Raw genomic sequence first — 13144 nt, 5'->3', positions numbered from 1 at the left:
CATGTTGAGGAGCCGGGCCTGCACATCAGGAGCAAACCCCGACTTCTGCAACCACGCAAACCTGCGTGTAACGGTGCTCGCCGCCATGGACCGACTGACGCAATCTGCCATGTCCAAACCCGACTGAACGGCCTCACACATGGCATCCTTGCCATCCTGAACCATGGCCAGGAAACCATCCCGTTCATCCCCTTCGGGAATATGTTCAGCCGCCAAGGAAACAGTTCCACAGAGTGTGTGTGAAACGAGACAAGGCACAAATGGAGTTGGCCGCCTGAAGCGGCATACCCCCTGCAGAAAACACTTTCTTCGCCCAGCCGTCAAAACGCTTGTCGTCCCCATCAGGAGGGATGGTAGGGTACGGACGCCTGCTTTGCCAGGGCCGTAACCGCCTACACCACCAAACTCTCCGGAGTAGGGTGCTTGGTCAAGTAGCAGGGGTCACTACTGGCTGGGCAGTATTTTCGCGGCAAAGACTTGCTGACTGCCGGGAGACTCTCCGGAGCAGTCCAAGCCGCCGCCACCCTCCTCTGTAGAGCCATATGAAACGGCAGTACCGGGTCAGTTGGTGGACCAATGTCGAGGATATCCGTAAGGTCATCCTGAACAAACTCCCCTGGGGGAGCAGACCATCCGAAGTACTGAGTGACCCGTGACATAAGGCGCCAGTACGAAGAATCGGCATGAGTGCCAGGCTCAGGCCTACAAAACTCCACCTCCGGAGAGGTGTCCAGCCCACTAGCATCATGCAGGGACTGCCTCAGCGCCTCAAACTGGATATGGTCCGAGAGAATCTCGTCAGGCACCGTGTCAGGCACCATGCCATCATCAGAGCCCTCATCCACCTGTGACATGAACTCCAGATGGCGGTAAGAAGGCACAGAACTGGAACCAAAGCCATGCTTGACCTTGGCCAGAGCATTTCTAGGTGGTTCCCCGAGCCACGGGGTACCCCCGTCGACACAGCCTCGAAAGGCGTCGAGGGCTTTGAGTGAATCGGCATCGAGAGAATCAGCATCGACGACAGACACGGTGCTGACAGCATCGACACAGGCCTCGAAGGCGGAGCCCCGAGCGTGTCCCTCGACATCCTGGGCGCCGAAGGCATCGATGACTTCCTCAGACTTCACAGGTTCACACGTTCTCGAGCGCGTCGAGGACCGGGACCTGGGCCGGGCATGCCGAGAATGAATCCCCTTGTACGAGCGGGACCTTTCTTGCGAATCGTGACGACCACCCGAGCCCGAAGGCATGCGAGCGGCGTCTCTCGGCTGATCATAACCGCCCCCACTCGGAGGCGCGAACGGACCAGTGGCCTGCGATTCGAGAATCGCTAACATTTTATTCCCGAAGGAAGCCCATTCCTCCGGTGTCGCATGCTTGGTGGGGTAAGCGACCCGCCGACGGGCGGAGTCGTCGGATGAGGACGGGCAAGGCGACCGATGACAGCGCTTCTGGGAGTGCCTCGAAGAGGCAGAGGAGTGGCAAGACGGACTCCGGGACCGAGACCCACTGGACTTCCGATGACAACGCTGAGAGTCGCCCCTCGAGTTCTCAGTCGAAAGCCCTGCAGACCTCGACTCCCGGGGCTTGGACACCTTACCTACCGATAACTTCTTGCGCTCCCGCAAGGCTTTCGACGTGAGCGACTGGCAGTCGACACAGTCATCCGTGTCATGGGCCTACCCGAGGCACCAGAGGCAGGCGTTGTGCGAGTCTGTGACCGACATCTTGGACCCACAGTCCCCGTACTTCTTAAAGCCCGGATGCGGTATGTAAGACGAGGTAGACATCTTCACGAAGAAATATTTCACAAACAGGTTCGAAGAACCGAGAAAGCAACAGAAACTCCAAAGAGTCGAGGCACGCCGAGATTCCCGATGTGAACACGTTGTGAACACGTTCGCGGAAAAAACAGAACTGAGGCTACGGGTGTCGTGCGTCCTACTTATAACATCCAGTGACGTCGGCCGTCGGAGGAGGTCCTCGAGGGCGGCGTATCGACATCATCGACGCAGATGCCGAAGATTTTCCGAAGCAGCACAGCTGTGGTGATTACGGTCATAGATATGCAATACGTTGGTGGACCCAATCCCCTCGAATGTACATTATGCCATGCTATGCGTTGCTTTGATTGATATGTCTTACATAGTTAGATCAGCTATATTATGCATGTTAGGCTATTACTGTGATGATCGGTTATTCCAGGCCAGTGAAGTACCTCTGGGTCTGCAATCTGCAGCAAATTGGCTAGGACCTGCCTTCCAACTGTCCTCTGACATGAGACAGACATTACAATCTCAGTGATATTCAGCCTCACTGAGTCACATGCAGTCAGACATGCACCATGAACATGCAACTGACATAGCACTTCGCAACCATACATGGTGCACCAGCCACATTACCTTTCCGACAGGTACTGGTACGATATGGTGGACATGTTATGTTAATGCCATTTTCTAAGCACTAATGTACTAAATGCTAACCAATTTCATACCATTGCATATAATGCAGTGTTGTGGTCTTCTGGAAACCAAGCCTCATGCAAGCTGGCACTTACGGACTGCCCAAAGCACTACCAGAACATACCAATATCAGATGAGCATTCAACAAATAACATGCAATAGAACAAAGCATAACTAAAAGTATTTAATACCCATTTATACTTTTACATTGAATATACAAGACACTATCTGTAAAAAAGAAAATCACAAACCAGCATACAAAAAAAATAAAAATGGACACAAGTACCTTTTCACTGTCAGTCTCTGTCACTGGAGGCTCAGTGATTGGTAGTTCAGGACCTTCAATGATTTTGAGCTCTGGTTCTTCCATGAACACAGGTTTGTCATGCAGTATCCATTTCCTGTAGACTCTTACTACTTTCCTTGTTGCCGAAACATCAGAAGACGGCAACAGAAATGCCTAAAAACACAAATAATCTACTCAATGGCACAGCAACAAAATCACAGAACTCTTGCATGGGTCATGCTGAGAATACCAAATAATTGTATAAATATTCCTTTTGAGCAATTAAACAACTAACTGGTGTAGTGTAAATGCATATTTGTTAATGTTAAATTGTGTCGAAATTAAATGTTAATGGGGGGGGCGGATTGAACAATAAATTCGAACAGCCAAACTACATGCACAATGTACATTATAATCCTGACAAGCACATAATTTAAGGGAGTTGGCAACTCACGATATAGTACTCCTGATGTGGTCCTTGCAACCCTTTGATAGAGCTCCCCAGACCGTTTTCCATTTTAGGAATGTGACATTGAGAAATGTGCAGCACTGCACTCCGAGTGAGACTTAGTTATACAGAAGTAAAAACTTTAAGGCCTCTACCAATGTCTCCACTATCCCCTTGGGGCCTTGCACTGCCTTGTTACACTATTTATAAACATTAAGGCCATAGGACAAGATAAGAATGCTTGCGTTTAGTTGCTTCAAATATTCTACTATCCTGAACTGTTTCCCAAATTTTCTCTGCTCAAAATGCAGGACTGCACCAAGCTATGTAAATGAACCTGAGATACCACCTCTCTGACGACAAATGCCCCTTATTTTTTTCCTCTCAAATTACACAAACACACAGACAAGTTTGAGAAAATGCAACTACAATACATACATTCTATGAAGATTCCCAAGTTCCAACCTTTTGATGTTGCATCCAAAAACGAGGTAATAAAATAGAACCTTATTTTTTTCTATTTTTAACATCCTAATTGGACAGTCTATAGTTGAAGTGCAATTAATTGCACAGTCCTGACTACATGGGCACTTAATCTGGCCACTATGAGCATCAAAGGATTCTAATATCTCTGCACCCTTCCACCCACCCACCCACCCACCGGAACTGGGTTAGAGCTAAATATCAAACAGAAATACTGTAGTGGCTCTGGCATTATCAAAAGACCTTTGCATCACCATGTCAAAAAGATCCAGACCTTTAAGGAAGACCCTCCTTCTCTTACACAATCACACCCACTTGCTGAATCTACGACGTAGTCAGTCTAACCTATTGGTTTTAACCCCATGTACCATTGACAGTTATGCTGACAAATAGACCTACCTTACCCCTTTTCAGAAACTCTTTCCTAATTAGTATGTAGCTCCAAGTCTTAATACTTGTATCTTTCTGCATCAATTTTGAAAGATCTCTAACTTCTGCACCCAAAATAGGTTGCTCACCAGTGTTCATAGAAAGAATCCGCTCCCTTTCTCTGCACTTCCCGACATGGACCATCAGTGTTCTTTCAGACAGATTCCAGTTACATACCCTTGAGTGCAAGATATGTGCTGTAATACTGACACAGACAGGCACAGTCTGAAATTGTATCTAAACCAATTTATGCTGCCAGTAGGTGTGGGTTTCAGGGGAGGATACCCTGAAGATAAAGCTTGGATTCCCACTTTACCTTGAAGTGAGGGATGGAGGCCGTGAGGGCCCATCTATCCTAGTCAAAGTAGTGAGCCTAAAGCATTTTTCGACAATACTTGGCTTATCACTATTAGGTGATGGTCTTAACGACCTCTGAGGCAGGTTTGCCGGCACTGGTTGAAAAGGGTGCAAGCAGTGCTTGTAATGGGGTGGCCATTTGTGAGCAACCACACTAACAGTATTGTGGAGATAGGAGTGACCTCATGCTGAAGGATGCCCCAGCTCCTTGTGTCCTCCTCAGGAAGAGGAACTGTGCTAATTCAGCTAGAAGTGTATTGTGGCTTGTTCCTTCCAAATCTGGGTCAGTTCACGCAGGAAAGTTATGCATGTGCTATCTCACATTAAGTGAAACCATTCAGGGGGTAACTTGGACAGATCACTCCAGAGCAGCTTTGGTATAGAATCCCACATCCATTTTACAGCTATATAACAAAAGTGATGTTCTGTAAAGGGTGGGGCTGATGACAGCACACTGCACATTGCCAAAAAAATTGCCCTAATAATACTTACAAGAGGAAGTATTGTAGATCTTCGTTCATGAAATAAAGGTGCTGTCAATCCATCAGTGAGGTCATGTTGTGGGGGATTAAAAGAGGACTTCAGTCAAGATTCTAGGTTGGACAAGCAATTTTTATTGCGATGAGAACATTGGGGTAGGAATAAAGATGAAACCAAAGTTTGATGCGTCTCCTTAAAATACAGTGAGATGGTATGAGGAGATGGAACAGGTGCAGGGAAAGGTCATATGGTTCAGGGTCAATTTATCATGGTTGTTACCATGAATGCAAGGCTCTGTAACAGTTTGCGGTCAGGATGGGTTTCTCCTGTAAGTGAAACCGAAGCTTCCACTGTTCTCTGCGTTTTGATTCATTGACAACTTTTTGCTATGGCATGTTTAAGCACAAGCTCTTGGTCCCTAAAATTCAACAGCTGCTTTGATGCTCCTCTGTAGGAGTTCGGGTGAAGGGTTGGGACACAGCTCCTTCAATTATGAAAACGATTGAAAATTGTGGACCAACTGAGATCTGCACTTGCTCCATAAATCCAGCCATCCCAATCACCTAAATGTTTATTTTTTTCCAGGAGGGGATAAAATACCTAGGTGTAGCGATTACAAAAGACTTAGCCAGTCTCTTTGATGCAAATTATAGGTGTCTCTGGAACACCATTAAAGCAGATTTGGAAAGATGGGCCAAATTAGAGCATTCCTGGTTCACGTCAATTAAGAAGAATATACTCCCCAGATTCTTGTTTCTCTTTCAAACAACTCCCAGTGGTAACCCCAGAGGCTTTTTCGGGCACAAGTTAAGCAGTCCCAATCCCGGCGTATATGTGGGCGGACCTGAAACCCTGGGTTTCATATGCGACCTTGATCACACCAAAAGACAAGGTGGGTATGGGATACCCAGATCCCTTCGATTATTATAGGGCCTCTCAATTCCGCATCCTTAGGGTTCACTTGTGGGGAAACTCAGAGAAACAATGAGATTTGGAAAATGAGCTATTCACGCCAGTTACCCTTGGTGAATGGATGTGGGTCCTTTACCAGACTATGCCACGTAGAATCAGGGAGCATCCAGTCTTAGCGGTATTGTGGTCTCTTTGGCGTCCCACTTTTACCATGAAGGGAGTAACATCTTGGCCATCTCCCCTTAGTTGCATTCGGGTCCCCCCTATTAGAGATAGATTAATAGATGTAAGCCGCTTCCAGCCCCAATATGAGGAAGGTTTGGCGAGAGCAGGGCAGATGTGGAAAGAGGGTTCCTATATGTCAAAGGCAGAATTAGAGGAAGCACAGTATGGGACCACGATAAGGCCACTATCCTATTTGCCGTTGAGGAGTGTACTACGGGACATGCGCTGGGGAGACTCCCTTCGGAGACCGCTTAAAGCATTCAAGCGCACTTTGAGTGAGTGCCAGGTTTCAAGGGGGTTGATAGCCCCATTATATAGCGCATTGCTTACCAGAGGCCATCTTACACAACCCAGCACTCAGACCAAGTGGAACACAGATTTAGAGCTGCTAGATCAGCCAGACACGCAGGCAGTAATATACAAGGCAGTATGGAGCACGTCTATATCCATGCAATACAAGATACACAATGGGAGGCTATTGATGAGATGGTATCGAACTCCACAACGGCTGTCGAAAATGTTTCCGGGGACAGCGCCACATTGTTGGAGGGGATGTGGTGAAATTTGTGATTATTGGCACCAGTGGTGGGGTTGTTTAAGGGTGCAGACATTTTGGATGGAAGTCCTGGGTTGGATACAGGCAATAGAGGATATCACTAGGAGACTGTCCATTACTTGTTTTGTTTGGAATAGAGACAGATGTGGAGGAGACAAACACGATTCTTTCTCACATGCCTAGAAATGTGTTGTTGGCGGCTAGAGTTTGTCGAACAGTTAAATGGAAAAGCAACACCTTGCCGACAAAAGGGAACTGGCTCACGAAGGCACTTCCATATATCAAATGGAAAGTATTACTGCGGCCCTGCTGGAATCCCACTCACACACTCCCACTCACACAGACATTATATAGCTTCCCTTTTTGGAATATTATACGGAATATAGAAATGCATCGAAGGGAGAGGGAATGGGGTAAACGGGAGGAAGCCCATCAAAAACTCCGATGCTTCATGTAGTGCTCCTCGTCTCCGACTTCGCCAGGGAGGCGTGAAAAGACAAAATCTCAGTATTGGTCATTGTTAGGCAGAGACCTGTGCAGTTCCCTCTGGGACCACTGCAAAAGATTTAGGACTACAGGTTTTTGGCAGTAAACCCACTTGGTAGCAGTCTGTCCACACAGATTCACTTGGTAGCTGTGGCTGAGCAGTCAGACTTCCCTCAAGAAGAGTTAGGCAGTATACAGAGTATTCACAATAGGTCAAGAGCACACAATAGAACAAGTAAACACTGACCAGGGCTAGGTGTAAAAGAGATGATTATTTATTTAACTCTTTAAGTGCCAAAGACGAGGTATCTCGTCCTTGACAGTGCACACGCAGTGCCAAGGACGAGATAGCTCGTCCTTTTCGGCACCAAACTGTAATCCAACCCCCGGGCTATGTGAGGGGGAGGTCCCCCCTCACTGCCAGGGGTCTGGATTCCCTTCAGTTTCACGTCGGCGTGAAACTGAAAGTAAATTCCCCGCAGCAGCCATTTTCGGCTGCTGCAGGGAAGAGAGAAGGTAAGAGACCTTCTTTGTCCGCCTCGATCTCCGGCTGTATTTCAAGCCGGAGATCGAGGCGGGTATCGTTGGAAAGGGGAGATTCTCCCCTTTCCAACGATACCCATTGTGTGGCATTGTTGGCTGCGGATCGGGCGCAGGGCGCGCGATCCACGGGCAGCAATGCCACCGGATCAATACAGATCCGTTTGTGACGCAGGGGGAGGAGGGGGCTGCTTACTAGGTAAGCGCCCCCCTCCCCCGTGGCCCCAAGGCATGGGGCCACAGCGCCAGAGACCCTTGGGGGCAGATGATCACTGCCCCCAGGGGTGAAATTTAAAAAAAAAAAAAAAAAAAAAAAAAAAAAAATCGAGGGATGGAGGGAGGTGGGAGGGGTTTTGGGGCCCACTGGGCCACCAGGGATGGATCAAAAAGTGGTGTCCCTGGAAAGGGGACTTTCTCCCCTTTCCAAGGACACCACATATGAGGCATTGCTGCCTGCGGATCAGGCGCAGGGCGCGCGATCCGCAGGCAGCAATGCCAGCGGATCAACGCAGATCCATTTGTGACGCAGGGGGAGGGGGGGCTGCTTACTAGGTAAGCGGCCCCCCTCCTCCTGTGGCCCCAAGGCATGGGGCCACAGCGCAAGAGACCCCTGGGGGCAGATAATCACTGCCCCCAGGGGTGAAAATAAAAATAAATAAAAGCAAAAAAAAATCAAGGGGAGGTGGGAGGGGGTTTGGGGCCCTGGGGCCCACTGGACCACCAGGGATTGATCAAAAAGTGGTGTCCCTGGAAAGGGGACTTTCTCCCCTTTCCAAGGACACCACATATGAGGCATTGCTGGTCACAGATCGAGCGCAAGGCGCGCGATCCTAGGAAGGGGCATCTGACCCCAGGGAGGGATCCAAGAGGTGGGGCCCCCCCTATCTGCCGCCAGGAAGGGGGGGCCCCCAGGGAGGGTTGCATGAGGTGGGGCCCTCCATTTGGGGTGGGGGGGCTGAGGGCCACCCTCCGTTGCAGTACATCATTCGCTGCCAATTTAGGGTGCCCCTCAGCCCCCCCTAAAAAGCAGCCTATGAATTTGTATTTTGTTTTTTGTTTACCCAACTTCGCTTGGTGCAGATGGGCACATTAGTGTGGCCATCTGCCCCCAGGGTGCCCAAACCCTACTGCCCCATCTATTGGGGGTCCTGCCCCACCTTTTGGGGTGGCCCTCTCCCCCCAAATGGAGGTGGGGTGTACCTCACGCAGCCGTTTGGAGGAGGCCCAGGGAGGCCTGCATGAGGTGTGTCCCCCCAGCCATTGGGGGTGGGGGGGTACCCCAAAAGGTGGGGCAGGGCCCCCAATAGATGGGGCAGTAGGGTTTGGGCACCCTGGGGGCAGATAGCCACACTAATGTGCCCATCTGCACCAAGCGAAGTTGGGTAAACAAAATAAAATATACAAAATCACAGGCTGCTTTTTAGGGGGGGCTGAGGGCCACCCTAAATTGGCAGCGAATGATGTACCGCAACGGGGGTGGCCCTCAACCCCCCCCACCCCAAATTGAGGGCCCCACCTCATGCAACCCTCCCTGGGGGCAGATATCTGCTCCTAGGAAGGGGCATCTGACCCCAGGGAGGGATACATGAGGTGGGGCCCCCCCTATCTGCCCCCAGGGTGGGTTGCATGAGGTGGGGCCCTTCATTTGGGGTGGGGGGGTTGAGGGCCACCCCCCATTGTGGTACATCATTCGCTGCCAATTTAGGGTGGCCCTCAGCCCCCCCTAAAAAGCAGCCTATGAATTTGTATTTTGTTTTTTGTTTACCCTACTTTGCTTGGTGCAGATGGCCACATTAGTGTGGCTATCTGCCCCCAGGGTGCCCAAACCCTACTGCCCCATCTATTGGGGGTCCTGCCCCACCTTTTGGGGTGGCCCTCAACCCCCACCCCAAATGGAGGTGGGGTGTACCTCACGCAGCTGTTTGTAGGAGGGCCGGGGAGGCCTGCATGAGGTGCCCCCGCCAGCCATTTGGGGTGAGGGGGGAGAGGGCCCCCAAAAATGGTGGGACAGGCCCCCCCAATGGGTGGGGCAGTAAGGTTTGGGCACCCCGGCGCCAGATTGGCACACCAATGTGACCCTCTGCACCAAGGGGAGTTGGGTTACCAAAGGAAAAAAATGAAAATGGTGGAACGCTTTTTAGTGGGGGGGCGGTGGGGCACCCCAAAGGGTCAGGGAATTTTCTAATGGGATGGGGCGTTGACCCCCTCCCCCCCCACCCGCAATGGAGTGGGTGCCAAGTCATGCAGCCCTCCCTGGGACCAGATATCTGCTCCTAGGAACGGACGCCTGAGCCCAGGGAGGAGTGCAGGACAGCCCATCTCATCTGCCCACGGGGAGGGCTACATTTTGCTGGTGTGACCGTAGGTAACACATGTTCTTTGTTTTGTTTACAGCTTTTTCTACCCGAGCAGCTGCAACGTTATGTGAGTACTGTTTTTTATTATTCTATGGTTAGGGCCCACTGTCAGTGGGGTGGGTGAGACTGGGGCTGGATTGTTGGTGGTGTGGGTGGGAATGGCCCGCCTGGGCAGATCACCTCCAACTGTCCTGGAGTTGCGGCTGGGCTGCATTACAGCTTTTCCCTTCGGGGAGGTATTGGCACACTGCCGAGACTCCTTGGTGGGGAGAAGCTGTAACGCAGGGCAGCCAGGGCTCCAGCAAAGTCGGTGGTAATATCCCTGGCCTTGGGCACCCTTCTCCCATGTGGGTCTTTGCTGGTGGTTCTGGGTATTACATTCTGGGCCGATTTGCGTAAGTCAGACCTCTGTGGATTCCCACGGGTGTCCTCTTTTGGGAAATGCATGGGGTTCCCTGTTTTCCTTGCTGGCTTCGACACCCTAGGCCCAAATCTGTAGGTTGCCCACATGAACAAAATGGGCAGTGGCGAATGGCTTGGGGTTCCCAGTCGGTTACCCTTTTCCTTTTGCGCCCCCGGTAGGTGCACCCACACATGTGAGGTACCGTTTTCATCGGGACACGTGTGGGGACGCGGGAAGGTAGGCCACGTGTTGTTGGCGGTGTGTTTCGGTGGGTGGCCAGAGCGAAATGTCTGAGAATTGTCTTCATTTCTGGCCAATTTCAGAGACATTTCCCTGTGGACACTCACCGAAACACGTCGCCAACAGCAGATGTCATACCGTCTCGTGTTCCCACAGGGAAACCAACCAATAAAATAGGGTTTAAAAAATAAAACTCCAAGCTGGGACAGGAGAAGGTTGACCATAAGTGATGCGCTTGCGTGGGTCGCTCAGGAGAGTTCAGGGTTTCATGATGGCTAAACCTGATGCAGATTTATTTTAGCGTTATGTTAATATGGTTTAGAGAATTTCAGTTGGTCATCTGGTTTTATTGTTCATCTTTGCTTGGCATATTCTTGGAGTAATCGTCCTGGTATAGATCTGGCAAAATATTGTAGCTTAGGTTTCTGGTATTTCTGGTCTAGTAAGTGTCCATAGACTCGCTTTTGATGTGGTAAATTCCGCTCCGGTAACGGGTAAAATTGATCAATGATATTCTCGTTTAGTAATTAAATAAATGGAACAGAAATCTGAGATGCGAAATTGAGTTTACCCATGTAAATAGGGGTAAATGGGGCAGGTTCAGATCGAGTGTCCCTAAACCCTTTCGAGACCATTTAACAAGGTCTCTCTAACTCCCTCAATTGCATACAAAAAGGGTCACAGTACTGGTGGTACAGGGGCAGAAGTGTTTTGTGTGAGTGGTACTAAACGAGGGATAGAAAAGGGCAAATGACAGCGTAAGCAGGTGCCTGCACCAGAAAAGAAAACTCCAGCTCATTTTATGTTTGCAAAGTATGGTTGTGCTAGATGCAAGTTTTAGTGTCTGGCATCAGCTGACAAGGGAAACCGGTGAAAACTGGTAGCTTGGAGAAACGCATCGGATGCAGAAAAAGGAAAAGTAAGTCTGAGACAGCAGGGTGCATAATGCCACATGATTTGAGGAGGCAATAGGTAGACCAAGTGCATCGAAGCTTAGAAGGCTAAAGGATACTAATAATAGGTTGAGAGGGCAGATTAAGTAACATTTGAGAGAAGGGAACAAATAACCCAGCTAACTCATCCATGCAGATATGACCACAGACCGTAGATGAGAACAGGATACAGCAGAAGAGTTAAGATTTCTTCTTTAATGTGTGTATGCCGGCCCCTAGAGCCCAAGTAGCCGCTTAGTCTCCAGGTACTACATAGGCATCCATTGTGCCTTCCAAGCTGGCACCGGGTCCCGCAGCAATGACAACTTGCACTCAGGGATCCTTTGTCCAGGCAGCGAAAGGAGCAGCCACTCCTAGATTTGTCTAGGTACGGATTTCACCTTGCTGTGCCCGAGACAAAGGGTGGTGTTAAATATGGATAAGACTTATTTTTCAACAGCCTCTTAAAGCAAGTCCCAAGGGCTGCCGACCAAGAGGGAGAAGAGCATCAATTGCTTACGATTCATTTACCTTGGACTCCTGGAGACTTAAGCGAACTACCAAATCTGATTCCAATATACGATAGGAAATGCAAAGCTTCATTGAGGAGATCCTCACTGTGATATAATGTTATAAACCTGCCTGGGCAGATATGAATTCGCTCATGAGAGAAATCATACCCCCCGTAGGTCAGCAAGAGACCGAAACAGCATGCCAATTGGCCAGCAGCTGCCCCTGTAATGGGGACACTTTAGATCAGGCTCGGAATAGAATAGTAGCTGCTATACCCGATGTTTGCCCCCAGGGCAATGGAAGAATGAATGCCCTATAGACCGCAAACAAAAACAAAAAAACTTCTCCCCAGTACAGGATACCTTTCAAAATCCCAATGACCCAAAGTTCATTGCAAGTAAGCCACCATAGCCCCAAAACAAAGAAAAGCTGTTCTGTCACAGCCTGAGAGATTACCTCACTACCTACCATCAGATACCTGCTTATCCTGGGGCAGGCCAATCAGGCTCAGTGCTGTCCCGGTTTACTTCCTTTTTAACTAACCAAATCACTTTCTCTCTCCGGTCTTCGCTCTGCCGCCTCACCCCTTACATGTGGGGTTCCTCATGGATCTGCCCTCTCTCTTGTCCTGTTCAATTTTTATATTCAGCCTCTTGCTAAGCTCATCCATTTCCATGGCTTCTTGCTCAATTTGTGCACAGATGATACGCAGATTGTGCGTTTAGACCTCTCTCAACCCGACATTGCTTCTCAGTTAAGGTTCTGCTTGGAAACTGTGGGAATTTGGATGAGCAACAATTGGCTCAAGTTGAATGGAGACAGGACTGAGGTGTCATTGGTGGGTCCCCCTTTGGCTGCTTCCTTTTGGACGCTATCTTTTTGGCCCCAATCACTTGGAACGTTTCCATCACCAGTCCCAGTATTTAAGGATCTGGGTTTTAAGATTCCAGCTTTTCGATCTGCTGAAGCCCAGATTAGTGCTGTGCGACAATCTGGCCACTATCAATTGTAGGTGCTTCGGAAGGTCTTCCT

At 49.6% G+C, this 13144-nt stretch overlaps 1 protein-coding gene across 4 annotated transcripts in view; it reads right to left on the bottom strand.

The window, feature by feature from the left end:
- The window catches only part of RALGAPA2 (Ral GTPase activating protein catalytic subunit alpha 2), a 3672963-nt gene that overhangs the window by 2795336 nt on the left and 864483 nt on the right, over positions 1–13144 (bottom strand). For all 4 annotated transcript variants that reach the window (XM_069608069.1, XM_069608071.1, XM_069608070.1 and 1 more), the window contains exon 11: positions 2752–2925. In XM_069608069.1, the coding sequence (XP_069464170.1) occupies positions 2752–2925 (174 nt within the window). The remainder of the gene's footprint in view (positions 1–2751; positions 2926–13144) is intronic.

This window comes from Ambystoma mexicanum, chromosome 4q, assembly GCF_040938575.1.
Source record: "Ambystoma mexicanum isolate Mex_15411 chromosome 4q, UKY_AmexF1_1, whole genome shotgun sequence".
NCBI classification, from domain to species: Eukaryota; Metazoa; Chordata; class Amphibia; order Caudata; family Ambystomatidae; genus Ambystoma; species Ambystoma mexicanum.
Note: the sequence above shows the minus strand (reverse complement) of the source record. Positions and strands in the feature narration are given on the sequence as shown.